Raw genomic sequence first — 20,486 nt, 5'->3', positions numbered from 1 at the left:
CTTGCCCTTGGGATTTTGGCCAGGTATTGGGCTACCTTCCTAATTTTGCTTCTTTCCTCCTCCTAGCCCCCCCCCCCCAACCTCCTTGTCATCCACCGAGCCTTCTCTACCCCAAATTGTATGTTTACTTGGTTTCTCTTTGATCTTATGGTTCATCATTCACCAGCCCCACCCCAGACCCCAAAAAACCCCAGACCTGGGGCAGCCCCAATGGCTCAGCGGTTTAGCGCCACTTTGCAGCCCAGGGTGTGATCCTGGAGGCCCAGGATGGAGTCCCACATGGGGCTCCCTGCATGGAGCCTGCTTCTCCCTCTGCCTGTGTCTCTGCCTCTATGTGTGTGTGTGTGTGTGTGTGTCTCATAAATAAAATCTTTTTTTTTTTTAAGATTTTACTTATTTATTCATGAGAGACAGAGATTGAGAGAGAGGCAGAGACACAGGCAGAGACAGAAGCAGACTCCATGCAGGGAGCCCGATGTGGGACTCATCCTGGGTCTCCAGGATCAGGCCCTGGGCTGAAGGCGGCGCTAAACCAATGAGCCACCAGGGCTGCCCTCATAAAGAAAATCTTAACAAACAAACAGACCCTAAACTTTGCAAGGTTTAGGTAGATACCAGGAAGTGTCTAAACGCCCTCTCCCTTGTCATCTTCCCATTGGCAGCTTTTGGGTTTCAATACCACGTGGCTGTAGGGCTGGCTTCTCTCTCTGAATGTATGTTCAGTTCTCTTCAAACAGAGCCTGAGGATAGACCCAAAATTTAATCCTGAACATCACACACAATAGCCCAAAGTAACCCCAGGAGAGATGGGCTTCTGCTCTTAGAACACTACAGCCTTCGACTTGCCCACATTTACCCTAGATAGCTCCAATTAGAATTTCTATCTCCTATACTGTTATGATTTAACTAAATGTTTTATTTTATTAGAAAGATCTGAAGGGGAAGGAGATCTGAGATCTACGAGATGTAACTCACGCAGTGAACACTAGAGGGCTCTGCACTCACAGAATGGAACTTCAACGATCAGACCAAAGGTGTACACAGGAAGAGCAGCCGCAGTGGTATTTACTGAGAATCCAAGTGCCCAACTCTGTGCTGAACACTTAACTTCTATGACTTGCTTGCTTCTTTTTTAAAAGATAATATTTATGCATTCATGAGAGACACAAAGAGAAAGAGGCAGAGACATAGGCAGAGAGAGAAGCAGGTTCCATGCAAGGAGCCTGACGTGGGACTTGATCCCAGAACTCCAGGATCACATCCTGGACTGAAGGCAGGTGCTCAGTCGCTGAGCCACCCAGGCATCCCTACTTACTTCTTTCTCTTTTTTTTTAAGATTTTATTTACTTGTTATTTACTTATTCATGAGAGAGAGAGAGAGAGAGAGAGAGAGAGAGAGAGAAAGACAGGCAGAGGGAGAAGCAGGCTCCATGCAAGGAACCCAATGTGGGACTCCATCCCAGGACTCCAGGACCATGCCCTGGGCCGAAGGCAGGCACCAAACCGCTGAGCCACCCAGGGATCCCCTACTTACTTATTTCTTAGAACACTCAAATGAGGTGGGTATTATCACCGTTTTATTGATTATGCCTTCAGTGGCAATATAGTTAAAAGGATGAAACCAGAATTCAACTCTAGGTTCATTTAAATTGGGCATCCATGCTTTCCCCCTATTTCCAGGCTACAACTCTTCTTTACAGATAAGTCCATTGAGACCCAGGAAGGTGATGAAGTTTGTTCAAGTTCACAGTGGTAGACACCCTTACTCTGTGCACAGCTTTCTCATGACACACGTAAGACGTTGTGCTTAAAGGACACTCATACGCTTTGTCCTACCCTGCGAGTTCTTTCACAAACATGCATCTTTGGAGATGGAGACAGAGGAACTACATTCTAGTAAGGACTGTAGGTAGAGTCTCCTATTCAGCTTTTACAACATGGCTAGCAACATTGAGACCAGACCCAGTTGAACTATGACTCCATTACTTACTAGCAGTATGATCTTGGGCAAGTTATATAGCATCTCTGACTTCTCTATTTCTTCATTTATAAAATAGGGATAATGACATTTCTTGCCTCACAGAATAGGAGAGCAATACAAAAAAAAAAAAGAAGTGCATATTCTGGAGTCTGGTTGGTGGATTTGTCTCCAGGTTCTATCACTTTCTAACTGTGTGGCCTTGGGCACATTAACTAACTTCTCTGAACCTCAGTTTCCTTGTCTGTAAAAGGAGGTAGAGTATCTCATAGGGTTATCACAGGATTAAGTAATATAGAAAGAACTCATAAGTGCCCCCTGACCCATACATAGTAAACATATAACAAATGTTAGCTATTATAAGGTTAAATATGAGAATGTAGGGAAAGCTCTCAGCAAGGGGCTGAGCACACAGTAAGTGCTCAATACATACAAAGTAACTTTATTTCCAGCACACTATGAAACTGGGAAAAATGAGCTGTAAGTCACTGAAAGGAAGTGATGTTAAGGCCCCTGAGCTGCCATCAACAGGCAATGGAACTGGCAGGGGGGGAGGGGCATCAAGAAAGTGAAAGACCTTACCTCTCCTTGAAGTCAGAGGAAACCAGGACCCCAGGAACCTCCCCCCAACCTTGGCTTCAGTCTATCCCACCTTCTGCAGGGTTTAGAATCTCAGTGGCTTGGATCCTCTACCGATGATTTCGCCAAACCTTGTCTCTCTCACTCCTCTAGACTATCTAGGCAATGGTTCTCAACTAAGAGTGATTTTGCCCCTGAGGACATTTAGCAATATCTGGAGACATTTTGGTTGTGAGAATAGGGAGGGAGGTGGGAGGCTACTGTCATCTAGCAGGTGGAGGTCAAGAATGTTCCTAAACATCCTCCAATGCACAAGATAGCCCCAGCAACAAAGCATCATCTAGTGTAAAATGTCATTAGTTCCAAGGTTGAAGAACCCTGCCCTGGGGCTAACGAGCTCTTCATTGGCTTATTGGACTTGGGTAGGATTTGGGGGATGTAGTAGGTCGGGGGAAAGGGAGACCCTTGTTAGAGACGTGAGGGAACAGTGGAGGCAGCCACTCTGCATCTCTGACTTCTCCCACACAGAAAGGGCCCCAGGATAGCTTCTTCCTCATTATCAAAGACCAGACAAAGGAAATCGAGAAAGAAACTAAGAAAACAGAGCCAACTCCTTTATATGTGTTATATTTTTCATTAATAAATAGGTTTTTCTTCTTTAAACACAGAACATATAACAGATTGAAACGCTCCCCCCTCCCCCCAATTCCAAAGACAAGAGTCTATAAAACAAATGCCAGCTATACTGCCCTAAGGGCAGAAAAAGTCTGGTGACCCCCACCCAGCCCTGCCCCCTGCAGCACCACCACCCCCACACTGCAAGAGAAGGGGGTCTGGAGGCTTCTCCCTCGGACCCTGGGGACTTAGGTGAGAAGCATATGGATGTATGATGTCACCTCTCCATGAGGCATGGGCTATGCGAAGATGAGGTTTCCTTCTCATGGGCTCTGACCAGCTCCTGCCCTTCTGATTTCAGTTATGAAGCACCTGGGCTCTGCTCCCAAGGGAGCTGCCTCTTGGCTTCCCCACTCCACTGCTCTGCGGCTTCCTCAGAAGGGAAGGGAAGGGCTCGGGGACCCCTCCCATCCCCTGGCCCACATGGAAGCGCTGTGTGGAAGAGGCATGATGCTGAAGGTGAGGCTCCCGTAGGCCCCCAAGCCCATGAGGCCAGCATGCCCCCCACACCCCCACACCTTTCCTTCCTCTGGAGCGGGGGCGGGGGGGGAGACACTGGGGCAGCCGCCCTCACCACAACCTAGTGCCTGGCTTGGGGTGTGATGGTTCTTTCTCAGTGTCAGGTCCTCAAGCCGGGCCTGGCTCTTTCCTCGTCCCATTCCTGTCTCCTTCCAAGCCCTCACCATGGCCATCTGAAAAACACATGTCCAGTGTCCTAAATTGTCCCATCCTCCCTCTCCCTGTGCCTCTGCAACCCAAGGGAGGAAGTGGGAGGTTGCCTCCCTTCTCTAACCCCCACTTCACATAATGGAACAGCTTTTGGCCTTTTCCTTCTTGAAGGTAGAAGAGATGAGTTCGGAGCGACTGGGGAGGTGAAGCAATCTCTTGGAGAGGCTTCGGACAGGACTCTTTGGGGGCACTGGGCTGGGCTTGTTCAGACACACCATCGATGCCGTCCGGAAGATGCTGTGGATACTCTTTTCTGAGGTGAAAGCCGAGCCTTCCAGGTAGATTTCTGCACCCAGCTGCTTGGCTATGGCACAGCCCTGCAGAGGGAGTGAAGTCATCAATGTGGTTGTCCCTGGTGGCTCTGAGACACTGCCTTCTATGCCCAGTGGCACTCCCCAGGGCTACTCCAGATGGGACCCGTGGCCCAGTCTCCCACCACCCCCTCTGCTGACAATTTGCTGAAGGTGAAGCCCACATGCACCTTAGTATCACCTGTAGCACTTTTAAAACAATACTGATGCCAGACCAAGTAAATCAGCCTTTCTGTGGGGAGGCATTCATATTTTTAAGAGCTACTCGGATGCTTCTAACATGAACCACTGGCTTAAAAGAAATGACCCATACGGGAATGCCTGGGGGGCTCAGTGGTTGAGCATCTGCCTTCGGCTCAGAGCATGATCCTGGAGTTCCGGGATCGAGTCCCACATCGGGCTCCCTGCATGGAGCCTGCTTCTCTCTCTGCCTGTGTCCCTGCCTCTCTCTCTCTGTATCTCTCATGAATAAATAAATAAAATCTTAAAAAAAAAAAAAAGAAATCCATACGTTCCCATGTGCAAAAGAGATTATCCCAGAATTTCATTAAAAACACAATTTCTGTATTTTTCTCCCAAGTGACTCTCTAGGTATGGAGTCAGGAATTCTAACAAGTACCTCTAGTGATTCTAATGCCAGTGGTCAACAAAAAACAATCTGAGAAATCCTGGTGCACACAGGAATGGCTCACCTGCCAACCTACAGTATAAACTGGGTAAACAGTTGCCTCCCGCCCCTATCGAGATGCCTGGTTTGCTGACTAGAGATAGCCCCCCAGAATACCAATTCTCCCTTGCCATAGTGAGAGTTTGAGCAAGGGCCACATGTCCAGTCCTTTGTCTATACCATTCCCCACCCTACCCTTAATACACATATGTGTGTCTACACACACACACACACACACACACACACACACACCTGCTCATAGGAGATAGGTGCCTGTTTCTGGTGGGACAGCTCCATTAGCGTGCTCAGGTCTGTCCGCAGGTCTGTCTTACAGCCAATAAGCAAAACACGTGTGCTAGGACAATAATCTAGGATTTCTGTCCTCCACTGAAGAGCCATGTAAAAGGGAAGGAAGAAGGAAGAAGAGTCAGTGGCTAACAGGTACCTGGAGAAGCCCAGCTGGCAACATCATACACGCCATCCAGCTTATCACCAGCCCAGCCCTCCCTGAGTCACATGGCGTCACCGACGCATGAATTACATCATCTTCCTGCCCATGAGGCCTTTGGGGCCACAGGAGTACTGACCTGAGAGCCTGTCCCCTTATTCAACAGCCCAGTTGACCAAAGGAAGCCCAGGAGCAAAATCTCCTCCCCTCTCTCTGCCAAGCATGTGGGACGTGGATCTGCCCCCTCCACCCAGTGAAAAAGCTTCCAGGAAGCCAGGAGGAATAGGGAGGAAGCCAACCAGTCTCTTCCCAAGAAAAGGAGATAATCCCAAAGTCTTCTAGGAAACTACTTCCACAAGGTATTCTGAGACTCTTCAGTACGGGCAGACTTTGCCACCCAAACCAGGCATTTCCTCTCAGCATTTCTGCAAGGGTCTGCCTGGCTTGCCCAGTCCTGATGGGCCTGGGATCAAGTTCCAGAGAAGCTGCCTTCACAAGACCCCATCTCCAACCTTCAAACTCTGTCACTGAAAGGTTCTCCCTCTCGATCCTTCACTTCCTGAGTCCTCAATACCACCCTTCCTTGCTGGGCCTCTGGCAGAGCAGGATAGGGAGAGGGCAGGAGGCATGGGGGGCACGATCTGGGTTCTCATCCCAGAGCTGTAGCTAACAGTATGGTCTCAGGCAAATCTCTTCCTTCCCTGGCCTCAGTTTCCTCATGTTACAGATGAGGGGATTAGGCAACAAGGCCCCCGAGATTCCTTTTTTGTTCTCAAGCTGAGCTAGAGATGGCACAGTTATCCACACTGACCTTCTTGAGTGCACTATCCACGGTCTCCGGTCGGCTGATATCAAAGCATAGCAATACTGCATCTGAGTCGCTGTAGCAGAGTGGACGGACATTGTCATAGTAGGGAGATCCTGGTATGTGGGAGAAAGAGCTGATGGTGAGTCATGGCATTTGCCCTTCGCTATGGGCCTAAGCCCACAGAGCCCTGGGAATACCACTCTCGGTCCTTAGGTGAGTTGGCCACACCCATCTCCCAGGGGAACATGCTGCAGCCTAGAAGCTTGGGACCTGACCACCTGCCAGAAAGCAGAACAAAAATACCATCTTCCTTAGTCCTGAAAAAGGGAAAGGGGAAATAAAAGGCGGGGGAGGGGGGGAGTAGAATATCATTTGGCCCTGTCTGGGTCTCCTACGGTGCACTTAATTTAAGGTCTACCAGTTTTCTGAGTCCCAGAGGAGGAAGCTCCCACCCCTGCAGAGAGACCAGGGCTTGTTTCAGGTCTCTTTTCTAGAGTCTGCCTGCTGCCCAACCTCTGTTCCCTGCTTCTGCTCCAGGGTCTCTCCAAGAAGAAACAAACCTGCCTGTTACATAACTGGCTGCCCTGCTTCTTTGCCATGGGGTCAGAACTCTAGGAGGCTGGCGGAGGGGAGGAGGAACATCATGGATCCAGTGCCTTACTCTTTCTCCCCACAAAAAGCTGCAGCCCCTATCCCCCAAGATCTCAGGGAGGCAGTTTCAAAGAGAGCAGCACCAATAGCTAGGGATTTGGAGGCTGGGGCAAGGGTCCTTCCGCTAGGAGGGCAGCAGGCAATGCAGACCCAGGTGGTCCAGTATGGGAGAATGCTAGGGGTTCAGCCTCCCCCCCTCCACCCTGGGGAAGGAACAGTAGCAGATTTGGAACCCAGACAATCCGTGCTCAGAATAGCAAGCAGCCCCTCTCCCTGCACCGCAATCGCCATGGAAACTGGGGGGAATCCAAGATGGGGTGGGGGGTTGGTTGTAAAAAAAAAAAAGAGTAAAGAGGAGTTGTGATAACTGTCTGCCCCTTAGGCAATCCACCCCCATCCCCTCTCTGAGGTGGGGTCTTAGCAAGGCAGCACTGAGCACTGAGGGAAGGGAGCACTGCAGTACTGAGGAAGGGGGAGGGGAGGGGAGGGGAGGAGAAGGGAGGAGAGGAGACGGGAGGGGAGAGGTGGGGAGGGCAAGAGGCCTCCATTCTGGCTTCAGGCGATCCCCCTCCCCTAAGACCAGCAAGTGAATAATGGGAACAGGTTCAACCCTGGCCCCAGTGTCGGGAAGCCCCATCCCACACACCCCTACCACTCCTTCCTTCTTTGTGGGCACCTAATTTGAAAGGAGTTTGAGGATGACTGGTAACCTGCATCCTTTCTGAAATTGGGGGGGTGGGGATGTGATGCAGGGAACAGACACCACTTTGCTGACTTTCCATTATCTGGAAGGGGATTCTAGGGCTGCAGTCTGATGCGGGGGTGGCTGGGGGGCACTTTGGGGCAGTGGTAGTAAAAAGAGATGAGCTGCAGTAAGATTCTGGGAAGACTGAGAGGTGGGCAGGGTGAGGGCAGACAAAATCCCATACATCATGCAGCCAAGCTGCATTCCAGTCGGATCCAGCCAGCATAGCACAGTCCAGGATAGCCAGAACCCTGCCTCCAAGCCCTGGAACTGCAACGGAGGAAGGCGCACCAGGTGGAGGAATTTTTGTTTTGCTTTGTTTGGGGGAGGGGGGAAAGCAAGGGGAAGTCTTATTTTCTGTTTACCCCTTACCCCTAATCTTTTCAGACCTCAAAAATTAGATCACGGGAGCAACAGCTCTTGGAGGAATAGGATGGCATATTTATTATATGTAACAGGAAGCCCCTAGTGATTTACACAGTTCCTCTTTAAACTCAGCCTGAATATTGCATTTTTGGAGGGTGGATTTTCTTTTCTTTCTGTTATGTCTGGATCCTAGTCCTTAATTATGACTCTGAGCCCAGTCTACTAAAAAAGAACTGGGGTAAAAGAGATCATGGGAAGGGATCAGAATCAAAGCAAAGGACAGCCTTGCACTGAGGGTTTAGGATTGAGAGGGAAAATATTGCTTTCTACATTCCAGAAAGACCATGCATCTCCTACCTCAGCCCGGTATGGTGGGGTGGGGTGGGGGTGGGGGTGACTGTCACCACCACCACCTCCCCCGCCACTATCTACAATGAGACTGTGCCCCATATTAAAGCCATCTCCCCCACCCTCCAAAACATCGATGATGCATCGCTTCATCCCTGAGCCGCAGCGGTATGACAAGTGGAACGGAGCTGCGGCAGGCGGACAGCAGTGACCCAAGATGGAATGCAGGAGAGAAAACTGAGGCAGGAGCAGTATTTCCCCAAAGCAGGCTTGTCTCGGGGCCTTAACCACAACTGCCTCCAGCAGCACCGACTCCTGCCTCTTAATTTAGCTTTGCTCTGGGGCAGTAAAGGCGGGTGGGTGGGGTGGGGGGGATACAGAGGCAGGGAGTGGAAACAGAGAAGCCTGTCCCCCAGTTGTATTCATGGGTCCATACACCTCACCACCCCAGCCCTCTGAAAGAAGGGGCCAGAGCCAGAGAAGTGGCTTCTTGGGGCTCATCTGCTCTGCACCCCCGGACCTGCCAACCAAGGAATCTTCAGGTCCCCTTCTGTCGGTTACCTGGCCAGCACCATACACGCTGCTCCCCATCAAAGAGGGAAACAATCTCTTAAAGACAGCAGCTGGAGCAGATCAGTGGGGGCGGGAAGGGGGCATCTGGGGCCAGGAGCCTTACCTGAGGTGTCCCAGAGACTGAGCTCCACCCTTTGTTCCTCTGTCTCCAAGCAGGCAGTGTAATTCTCAAACACGGTGGGCACATACGTCTGTGAAGAGAGAGGGGCTAGTCACTCTCTGAGCAAACCTACTCCCCTAACCCTCTGGTTAGTGCCGGCTGCACCAGGAGCCACCCACCCTAGTGAGGCCCCGAAGTGCAAGGAGCTAAGGGGCAGGGAAGGGGGGTGATACCTGGGGGCAGGAGGGGCCACATGGGAAGGAGGGGAGAGGAGAGGCATAGACACTTTGCTCCAAGGCAAAAAGAAATCTGAGCGACTTCCAGCCAGGGTGCGGGGGGCAAGCCCCCCAGCCCCCAGATCCCTAGGTGGGTGGTCAGGGAGGCAAACACACAGATTTCTGTCGTCCCCAGACTCCCCCCAGTTTTAGAGCCACAAGCCAATTCTAGCTCCGCACGTCCTCCCGCCGCCCGGCCCCGCAGGGCAGAAGCCCGCCTGCAGAACCTCTGAGGATGCGATGAGGAGACCGGCAGGTATTACGTCAAGAAGACACCCCAGACTCTCAAGTGCCTCCAGGTCCCTCTCCCGGGAGCGGACTCGGGGGGGGGGTGGGGGGGCATGTGATCGGGGCCTACGGGTGAAGAGGTGACGAGGAGCCGAGGAGCCGAGGAGCCGGCGGGGCGGCACAAGTGGAACAGGTCTCAGGGGAGGCGGAGGCAGGGCGGTCCCGCAGCGGGCGGCGGGGGGCGGGGCGGCTGGGGGGCGGCGGGCCGGGGGTCGGGGTCGCGCCCCTGGGCGGGTGGGGGTCTGGCCCCGGGGAGGACGCAGGCGGCCGGCCGGCGGGGGCCGGGGGCCGGGGGCCGGAGGGCGGGCGGCTCACCTCGGGGTAGCAGTCCTTCGCTAACACCTGCAACATCGCCGTCTTCCCGCACTGCACATCCCCCACCAGGACGAGCTTACATCTGGCCACGACTGGCTGCGGGGCCCGTCTCTCCTTCATGGCTGTCGCCTCCGCACGACTCGCACTCGGGTTCAGGGACGAGAGGGCTGCGCCAGGCGCGTCTCGGCGCGGAGAGCCAGCCGGCCGCCTCGCCTCCCTCCAAATGAAAACGGGGCCGGCACGGCCGCCTTATATAGCCCCGGCTGAGCCAATCACAAGAGGAGGCGGGCTCTGCTGCGGCCAATCCCCGAGGTGGGATCCCCTCCAGCAGCCAATGGGAGGAGAATCTGAGTCAGTGCCCTCGTCCTCCCTTCCCTTTCTCTTAAAGCCGCACCGTTGCTTCCTCTGCAAGGGGATTCCCACGCTGTTTGCATTTGTATGAGGAAGGGGGGAGGGGACGTGAAGCAAAATTAATGGTCTCGAGTGTCCATCAATTAGTGTCAAAAGCAAACTGGCCACGAAGGCAGAAAATGAGGTCAAGCTGGCGTTGTCCCAAGAGAAAAGCAGGCCCTGCCTCAACCATAGACAGGTGGCACCCGGGGTGGGATGGCAGGGTGGCCCCCTAGATCTCTGACCCCTTTGTTCCATCTAATCTTCATCCAAACCACTCTGGCTTCCTCTCCCAGAGACTCCTGAGGTACCCCCTTATCAGTCCCTGATGTGCCTCTTTTAACACCCAAGTCTGGAATCACCTTCACCTAGATAGATAGATTGATGATAGATAGATAGATAGATAGATAGATAGATAGATAGATAGATAGATAGATAGAGTCTTCTTGCATCATCTGGAAAAAACCCACAGAGTTCCTGACCCAGAGATGGGCAGAGAGAAAGGAACGAGTGAGTTGGCAACTGGGGTTGAGAGAAAAAGGAGAACAGAGCAAACAAAGTCCCTGTCTGTTTGGCCAGATAACTTCTCACCCCATGCCTGGCAGGAGCTGCTTAAGGGTGTTTGTTCTGCTGCCTGGGTTCAGCTTCCTGGGTGAATCAGGCACAGGTCCAGCTCCAGGCCGATACCTACTAATACCAACACACTCTGTGTGTCACCTGGTTAAAGTCCAGACTGGAAGACTGGGCCTGGGACTTTTGGGACTAGCAGGCTGGAGGGCAACCCAAGGTTGAGAGGAGCTACGTAACTGCCTCCCAGCCCTGTCCCTCAGAGCCCTTGCATGTTAAGGAGCCTCTCCAGTAGACAGAGCCATGGGATATACACAGCTTGAATAGCCCACTGATTGTTCAGGAACGAAGACAGTCTAAATCAGGCTTCCTGGGGATCAGGGATTGGAGTAAAGCTGATTTGGGGCATGAGAGCACCCCAGAGTTTATCTTTAGGTCTCTTCTCCTTGTCAAACTCCACACATCTGGAGCATGCCCTGGGTCTTCTCCCATCCGAGCTTTACCTTCATTGCTGCCCCAGCCAGGGATATTTCCCTTGATATAAAGGATGTTTAAAAACCTTTCCCAGGGGATGCCTGGGTGGTTCAATGGGTTGGGCGTCTGCCTTCAGCTCAGGTCATGATCTCGGAATTCTGGGATTGAGCCCCACATCAGGCTCCCTGCTCAGTGGGGAGCCTGCTCCTCCTTCTTCCACTGCAGCTCCCCTTGCCTGTGCTCTAAACAAACTAATTAATTAATTAATATTAATTAAAAAACCTTTCCCAGACCCAAAGGGACAGGCCTCTAAGAATGAGATTCCCAATGCTCACTATAGACAGGACAATGGAAGGTATTTTGAGACTATCGCCCAGCCCATGTGCTTCTGGTCAAATCCTGTGGCCTCCAAGTCCAAGTTACTTGGCTGAGGGCTCTGGGACTAAGTGCACGGTCCTCTACCCATCTCCTGAGGTGCCCCTTTCAGGGATCAAGGATCACCTAAGGGAACCTCCAGAGTAGTTAAGAGTTATCCAGGTGCTATCATAGACTCTACTCCCAGGCTCTCTGGAACTTTTTTTCCCACTTCATCCCTGAGGCCTCATGCTCAGCCTTCAGATGATATTCTCTCTGTAGAGTTTGTCCTCTTCTTGTCCTTTGTCAGCAGGCTGACAGCCTCTCCAAACTGTCCATACGCATGGTTTGGGAGAGTTCCAGGAACAGCTGTATGATCATAGACTGCCTCAACCTGGAGTCCTTTCCCTCAGCCTGACCTTTTCCTCCTCTTCTTCACCTTCAGTTTTATCTGGACTCCGTTCTGGAGGGCTCCGTGGGGTTCCTATACATCCTTTTAACCTTTAACTTGGTTCCCTCCAATGGCAGCCCCAAAGGCTTTAGCCCTCTCTCTCTCCCATGTTCCCACCAGCCTCCCCCCCATAAACTCTCTCCACCAGCCACCCCAAAGAAACTGGTCCTGCTATTCCAACAGCTTCCTTTGGCTTCTAACAAGATTGCTATTCTTGAGCTCCTCTGAGATAGAAGTTCTGGGAGCAGGTGCTAACACTGGTTCTTCTTCCCTGGGTGGCTGCATCTCAGGACAGGGCAGCAGAAAGCCTGAGCTGGGAGACAAAGCAGCCCCCATCATGGCTGATGCTCAAGATGTGCCCAAAGAGATTTTATGGGTCATGTGATTAGGAGTTGTGGTGGAGAAAGTGATGTGTGTGAGTGTTAGGTCAGAAGGCAGCGTGGCAACCTGAACAGAGGATGGAGCCAAAGTTCAGCAGGTGTGGATGTTGGACCCTGCTCTGCCCTTAACAAGCTGCTAGGACCATTTGTATAAGTCACTTCCCTCTCCTGGATCATTCCTTGAATGCAATGTGAGGAGTCTGGACTAGAGGAGGGGTTCTTAGCCTTTATCTTCCTTTCTTTCTTTCTTTCTTTCTTTCTTTCTTTCTTTCTTTCTTTCTTTTTCTTTCTTTCTTTCTTTCTTTCAGATTCCCTGCACTAAGTTTGTTTAAACCTCTTCCAAGGGTCTGTATTTAAAAATCCATAGACAGAATAATAAACTTACAAGGCAGCTCTTTCTTATCCGGGCCAGAAAAGTTTAAGACAAGCTTATATTTGAAAACTTTATCTTAAGGTGGAAGAACCAGGCACAAAGGACCGCATATTGTCTGATTCCATTTGTGTGAAATGTTCCGAATGGATGGACTGAAGAATCAGAAAGTAGGTAAGTGGCTGCCTGGGGCTGTCAGGACCAGGGGAATGGGGAGTGATCGCCAATGGATTCCAGGTTTCTTTGAGGGGTGTTGCAAATCTTCTAAATCTGATCAGGTGACGGTTGTACAATTCTGTGAATATACTAAAACCCACTGAATTGTATAGTTTAACTTGGCGAATTATATGGCATGTGAATCATATCTCGATAAATCTGTTACTTTAAAAAATAAAGTGGGACTCCTGGGTGGCTCAATGATTGAGCATCTGCCTTTGACTCAGGGCGGGATCCCCAGGTTCTAGGATCGAGTCCTACATCGGGCTCCCCGCAGGGAGTCTACTTCTCCCTCTGCCTGTCTCTGCCTCTCTCTGTGTGTCTCCCATGAGTAAATAAAATATATTTTTTGAATAAATAAAATCTTTAAAAAAATAAAAAAATAAAATCTTTAAAATAAATAAAGAAATAAATAAATAGGTTATAATTCCAAATCTTATTTCTATAGTCCCCTTTAGCTTATTTTTTTAAAACTTTTTTTGTGTCCGTGGAAATGTTCAAACACTTAAAAAGGGAGAAAGGATAATACAATGAACCTCTACGCACCTGTCACCCAGCATCAATAATTTTCAACATACTCTTGCTCCATCTATGCCTCCCTACCCACTCCCGTTCCGTACACCTCTTGTACTGGATGATTTTCAAACATGTTAGACATTGTATCACTTAATTCAGTACTCACCTCTAAAGGGAGTGTATTAACATAACCATAATACCATGATCACAACCAAAAATAAATAATAACTCCTTAGTATCATCAAATATCCAGCCAGTGTTAACATTTTCCCAACTGTGTCATACATTGATATAATCTAAAACAAGGTCCACACGTTGAATTTGGTTGATATGGCTCTTAAATGTCTTTTATTTCATAGGTTCATCCTCCTTTTTTTCTTGTGACTTATTTGTTGAAGAAACCAAGTTTTTTTTAAGATTTTATTTATTTTTTTAATTTTAATTTTTATTTATTTATGATAGTCACACAGAGAGAGAGAGAGAGAGGCAGAGACACAGGCAGAGGGAGAAGCAGGCTCCATGCACCGGGAGCCCGATGTGGGATTCGATTCCGGGTCTCCAGGATCGTGCCCTGGGCCAAAGGCAGGCGCTAAACCGCTGCGCCACCCAGGGATCCCCAGATTTTATTTATTTATACCCAAGAGACACACAGAGAGAGGCAGAGACACAGACAGAGAAGCAGGCTCCCTGTAGGGAACCTGGTGTGGAACTCGATCCCAGGACCCCAGGATCAGGACCTGCACTGGAGGCAGACGCTCAATCACTGAGCCACCCAGGTGTCCCAAAACCAAGTTGTTTATTCAACAGTGTCTTCCATATTTTGGATTTTGCTGACTGCATCTTCATGCTGTTTACATGTAGTAAAAGCTCCTTTACAAATTAAATCTTACGTAGAATCCCAAAACACACAAAAAAGACGAAAATTCAAAGTGCTCTGGTTGAATCAGAATGAAGGACTTGGAGTAGGGCTCAGTCAGCCTCCCCACCCCTCTTGGAGTATTTCCCAGGAGCAAACTACAGGGAACACAGTTTTAAAACCACTAGCCTGGATAGTGTGTGTGTGTGTGTGTGTGTGTGTGTGTGTGTGTGTACACCGTGTTGAAAGCTCAGGACTGCCCTATCTTTTTTTGGCTCTGATTACTCTGATAAATTCTTTATCTGGGACAGTGACATAATACACAAAGGTGTTTAGGGTGATGACAAATTCAAATTCACTCAGATCCCTACCAGAGGGTACACAAGCCCAATCTTTCTCTGCTCTAGGGATTGTTACAAAGAGCTCTCAGGCAACCTGCTCCCTGCATCCCCTACGAGTCTGGCAAGACAAGGCCCTTTCTCCCCTTCCCTTAATAGGACTCAGGTGCGGGGTGCCTGGGTGGCTCAGTGGTTGAGCATTTGCCTTTTGCTCAGGTCATGATCCTGGGGTCCTGGGATCGAGTCCCATATCAGGCTCCCTGCATGGAGCCTACTTCTCCCTCTGCCTATGTCTCTGTGTCTCTCTCTCTGTGTCTTTCATGAATAAATAAATAGAATCTAAAAAAAAAAAAAAAAAAGGACTTGGGTACCCTGTTCCTTCCTTAGTCTAAAGCCACAACTTCTCCTGATCTCTAGGATTTCTGGCTCCAAGTACTTGGGAACCTTTGACCTTTGACTGGGCATTTTAGCTGGAACAGCCCATGGAGAGCTAACCAAGTTTTCAAGACTCAGTGCTCGCCTTCAGAGAGTTTACAACTACGAGGTGAAATCAAGCAAGAGCCCTTTGGGTATTTAAAACCAAGTGCAGGGCAAACCCGGTGGCACAGCGGTTGGGCGCAGCCTGGGGTGTGATCCTGGAGACCCGGGATCGAGTCCCATATCGGGCTCTCTGCATGGAGCTTGCTTCTCCCTCTGCCTGTGTCTCTGCCTCTCTCTGTGTGTGTCTATGAATAAATAAATAAAATCTTAAAAAAAAAAAAAAAACAAGTGCAGTGGAAGTGAGGAAGAGGGAGGGGTCAGATCTACAAGATCTGGAAGGTGATGGAAGAGGGTCTCAAACCTTTTTTTAAAGATTTTATTTCTTGGGGCACCTGAGTGGCTCAGTCAGTTAGGAGTCTGCCTTTGACTCAGGTCATGATCCTAGGGTCCTGGGATTGAGCCCCACATTGGGATCTCTGCTCAGCTGGGAATAAATTTATAAATTCATTTAAATTTAAATATTTATTTATTTATTTGCGAGAGAGAGCAAGAGAGAGAGGGAGGGAGGAGCAGAGGGAGAGGGACAAGCAGACTCTATGTTGAGCTAAAAGCTAGACTCGGGGATCCATCCCATCACTGTGAGATCACGACCTTAGCTGAAACCAAGAGTCTTAACTAAATCAGACGTTTAATTGAACTACCAGAGCATCCACAGGGTCTCAATTCTGATATAAGATTGGTGAGGCAAGAGTACAGATGCAGGGAAATACTAAGCATGCCCAATGACTGAAGAATCAATCCAATTGACTAGAAGGATGATTCAGAGTTGGGGGGTGGGGGGGCATTTTGCCTGGGAACATGATCAGGAAAGAAAATCTGATGCTGAAATATCATAAAATAAGGGACTGGCTCATTCGGAGGAGTGTGTGACTCTTGATCTTGGGGTCATGAGTTTGAGCCCCGTATTGGGTGTAGAGATTACTTAAACGAATAAAACTTAAAAGAATCAAATAAATAAATAAATACCATAAAATGCACTTAAAACCATGATATAGGAGTCTGTAGTTTAAAAATTACATAAAGGGATCCCTGGGTGGCGCAGCGGTTTGGCGCCTGCCTTTGGCCCAGGGCGTGATCCTGGAGACCCGGGATCGAATCCCACGTCGGGCTCCCGGTGCATGGAGCCTGCTTCTCCCTCTGCCTGTATCTCTGCCTCTCTCTCTCTCTCTCCCTCTCTGTGACTATCATAAAAAAAAAAAAAAAGTCTTTAAAAATAAATACATAAATAAATAAATAAATAAATAACTATTACATAAAGTGTGAACCTACATGTTGCTCTTGATTGTCAACGACCTCCAGCCAAAGACCAGCAACAGTGTTAGTGGAACAAAATTTGGTGCAAGGATTCCTTTCAACAAGAAGAACACACACCGAGGTGGAGCTGTGGGCATGCAGGGAAAGGGTGATAGAAAGGACTTGGTATTTGGACTTACATTTACTGATGGAGGGAGAGATCAAGGAAGTGAGTGAGAGTCTGTTGTCAGAAGGCTGGGGATTTCTGTGATTGGGAAACTTAATAAATCTTACGAGATGGGAGGGGTACAACTGGGCCAAGAGTGGGATGGGTGGGAGAGAACGCAACCACTGCCACTGGCTAGGATGAGGGGTGTTTGTTCATATTTGTGGCTTGGACAACGTTCTTGTTTTTGTCTGGGTTTGAATGTAACTGCAGGGAAGTCTTGTTCTTGATCCATCATGGTCAGAGAGTGGCCTGGCTTGATGTTGGTATTCTGTGAAATTGTTTGAGTTCCACAGGAGAAAACCAAAGCCTAGCAGTGCGTGCCAGGCCCATTCCTGGGGCTTTTCTCCTTCTCATGCTCTCTACTCCCCTTCCTGGGAGCTGCATGTTGTTACAGGAATCTGCTGAGACAGTAGATGGAGAAACAAAAGTAAAGAGAATTTCCCGAGAAAACTTCCTGGAGGAACTAGCACCGAGTCATGATGTAAAACAAGAAGAGGATGCTGAGAGGAGGCCAGGGGATAGGGAATGTTCTAGGGGAATGGAATGGATTGGAAGCAAGAGATGGAGGCCTGGAAAGAGGACCTGTGAATGCAGGTGTATGTGTGTGTGAGTAAAGATATACACAGGAGGAGAAGAGACACGCGTGCTCACACACACACACACACACACACACACACACACAGCTCCGTGAGCTGGACTGAGATTGAGGAGGAAAGTATGGCAATGGCAGAGGGTAGGGCAGCAGGGGAAACAGGGGAAGAAGCCTGTGTTCCGTCTGAACACGAGAGCAGGATGTAGCCAGAGGAAGTTCAGCACAGTCACACCTGGAGCAGATATTTGGGGCAGGAGACTGGTGAGACCAGTCTGCAGGTCTGCCTGCCTTCTCTTGCCACCACCGGGGCTTGGGCAGGACCAGGTGGCTCCTTGCTGGGTGAGTGGGAGGGAGGCCTTGTGTGGGGGCAAATCCTAAGAGAAGAAAACACCTCAGAAACATGGGAGTGAGCGGGACAAGGATGTGGACCCCAAGCCAGAGCTACTTCCAAGTCCAGCCACTTGTTCATCCTCTTAGGTGGCAATTCCTTCCCCCTCCTCTGCCTTCCCTGGTCCTCCTTCTTACAGCCTCCCTGGGGAGCCTCTCCTGGTTGTTCTTGATCAGGCAAAGATGGACATAACTCCCCCCTACCTCGCCCCACATCTCTTGCCTGTGAAAGTGAGGCAAATGAGTTTTGGCAGGACAATGGCTATAAGAAAACTTGGTTTCTCTGTTTCTAAATGACTAGATTGAAAACAAACACAAGAAACTACATAGACCATGTCCATCCTCTGCTTAAGTCTTCCTAGGAGATCAGATCCACTTTTAATAAAATCCAAGTTCTTATCCTGGCTTCTAGAGCCATACATGACCTGCCCTTGACCTGCCCTTGCCCCCAGCTGGCCTCGTCCCCTGCCGTCCGTCTTGCTCTCTCCCACTGTGCTCCAGCCACACTGAACTTGCTTTGATTCCTCCAAAAATGGCTTTCCAACTCTGTCAAGTCACGGTCAGAAATAACATGTTAATCACAACCCAAAACCTATATACACGCTTTGCATACATACACGTGTACTTACATATACGGACAGATGGCACACAGGCACACGTACGCGCTTCCATTTACGTCGAAATTAAAGTTTTCCAAAGCATTTACTTTTACTAAGTACGATTAAGTTCAGGCCTATTACTGTTCTCCCTCTGCCAGGAATGCCCTTCTTCTTGACTGTCCCAACTGGCACCTCTTCATCCCCTAGATCTCAGGTTTAGGGTCATCTGCCCAGAGAAGTCACTTGGCTAAAGTAGCCACCCAATCATTCTCTTCCATGTTCTCTGGCTTTTGTCACTATGACATTTTCTGGTTGATGTTCTTTGTTGACCGATATTTTTTTTATAATATATATATATATTTTATTGGAATTTGATCTGCCAACATACAGTAAAACACCCAGTGGTCATCCCATCAAGTGCCCCCCTCAGTGCCCATCACCCAGTCACCTCAACCCCCCGCCCACCTCCCTTTCCACCACCCCTTGTTTGTTTTCCAGATATTTTTTAAGACTTTTTAAAATTTATTTGGGAGGGGAGCACAACCAGAGGGGAGGGGCAGAGGGAGAGGGAGAAGCAGGCTCCCCATTGTGCAGGGAACCCAACACGGGGCTCCATCCCAGGACCCTGAGACCATGACCTGAGCTAAAGGCAGATGCTTAACCGCTTAGCCGACTGAGCCACCCAGGCGCCCCGATATTTCTTTTACTGATAGTCTTTCTCCTCCGCTCTGATAAAGTGGACCCCGTGGGGGCCGGGCCTTTCCGGTGTGGTTCCCTGCTGTTTGTCTGGAGCCTAGAACATTGCCTGGAGCCCAGCCAGTGCTCAGTAACTGTAGACCTGAAGGAATGACTCTAACCAAGGTTCATTCTCCCTTTGGGTGCCAGTATTGTCATCTACAACATTCGAGGTTGGGCCTGCCCTCTGAGAGCCCTTCTGGTTGTCCCCACAGTCAGTTTTCAGGGATACACCAGAGAATGCACTCTAGACAGCCAGAGTCCAGCAGCAGGCGGCCCAGACACAGTCAGGCAGTCACCTGTTTCCCCGCAGTCCTGTGTCCCACTGAGGACCTCCTTCTGGGCTGGCGAAAGTCAAGGGTAGAAGCCCTGGCACTGAGCAAATGACAGGAAGGCAGAGCTGGAGGCAGCCAGACTAAATGAGAACAGCCTCGTTGGCTGCTGTGCTCTGCCCCCCTCCTCCCCCCCTCCCCCCCCCCCCCCCCCCCCCCCCCCGCATCGTCTCCCTCAGCCCTCAGTTCTCGAGGGTAGAAGAGGTGGTACAGAGGATCCTTAGCATTCTGGCTCGGGAGTCAGCCAGGCCAGATCCAAAGGCTCATTCCAACACTCCCAGGATAAGCACAGGTGGCGACTGCATGGCCACATGGCCTGCCTGGATCTGAGTCCTGACCCTCATAATCACTCACTAGCCGTGTGACCTCGGACAGGTTACCCAACCTCTCACTGAGCTTTCTGAGTGTTGCAAGGCATTGCTGGCCTCACCGCATGGATTTCCCAGCCCTTCCTAGGGGGTACACATCTTAAGCAAAGTGGGAATCTCCACTCAGCCCGCCGCCCACCTGCTCTCATGCTGCTGCCAGCCTCCGGGGCACAGCTTGCAGGCTGAGAGCCCGGCCTCTGCACTCGGGAGGTTGAGGTCCTGTATCCAGGGCCTGGCTTCTTGCTAACTCGTGACCCTGAACAAGCCTTGACCTCTGGGAGCCTCAGCCTTGCACCCGCTGACCCACAACCTTGGACAAGCCTTGACCTCTGGGAGCCTCAGCTTTCTCAGCCAGGACTTCGGATTTCCTGGGCCGGCAGTTTCATGACAGCTAGGACATTCTTCTGCTGGCCAGCCTCAGTCTCCCCAACCCTCCCACTTCCTCTTCCCCGAGGGAGAGTCAGAATTGTCTGAGAGCCCTGAACGCTGTTCCTAGGAAGCCTTCGGCTTTGGTTTCCTGCAGGCTGAGAAAGTCCCTTCCTCTGTCTCCCCAGGCTACTCCTCAGCCCTTCTCACATCTCTCCTTGGCACCTCCCTGTGTCACCTGCGTCTTCTGACACCGGCGGCGCCGAGTCCACGTCCTGGCTCTGGCTGCCAGGGGAATCGAATTGAGGGGAAATAGGGCTGCAAAATAGCCCTGCGT

At 50.3% G+C, this 20,486-nt stretch overlaps 1 protein-coding gene across 1 annotated transcript; it reads right to left on the bottom strand.

The window, feature by feature from the left end:
• Positions 1–3,150: 3,150 nt before the first annotated feature.
• Positions 3,151–10,095, bottom strand: RND1 (Rho family GTPase 1). Its single transcript, XM_077870241.1, has 5 exons — positions 9,857–10,095; positions 8,982–9,069; positions 6,199–6,308; positions 5,192–5,326; positions 3,151–4,278 (listed from the first exon to the last, which is right to left on the bottom strand). The coding sequence occupies exons 1-5, from the start codon at positions 9,974–9,976 to the stop codon at positions 4,033–4,035; spliced, it is 699 nt and encodes a 232-aa protein (XP_077726367.1). The 5' UTR covers positions 9,977–10,095; the 3' UTR covers positions 3,151–4,032.
• Between the last annotated feature and the right edge of the window lie 10,391 nt (positions 10,096–20,486).

Source organism: Canis aureus, chromosome 25 (genome assembly GCF_053574225.1).
Source record: "Canis aureus isolate CA01 chromosome 25, VMU_Caureus_v.1.0, whole genome shotgun sequence".
Taxonomy (NCBI): domain Eukaryota; kingdom Metazoa; phylum Chordata; class Mammalia; order Carnivora; family Canidae; genus Canis; species Canis aureus.
Note: the sequence above shows the minus strand (reverse complement) of the source record. Positions and strands in the feature narration are given on the sequence as shown.

What these genes read in the sequence shown, in the direction of transcription:
- RND1 (XM_077870241.1), bottom strand. Translation starts at nt 9,976, where the DNA reads ATGAAGGAGAGACGGGCCCCGCAGCCAGTCGTGGCCAGATGTAAGCTC. An exon ending in CAGTCTCTGGGACACCTCAG is followed by an intron (nt 6,309 to 8,981) that starts GTAAGGCTCCTG and finishes CCCACATACCAG; the next exon opens with GATCTCCCTACTATGACAAT. An exon ending in CACCTATCTCCTATGAGCAG is followed by an intron (nt 4,279 to 5,191) that starts GTGTGTGTGTGT and finishes CTCCCTCTGCAG; the next exon opens with GGCTGTGCCATAGCCAAGCA.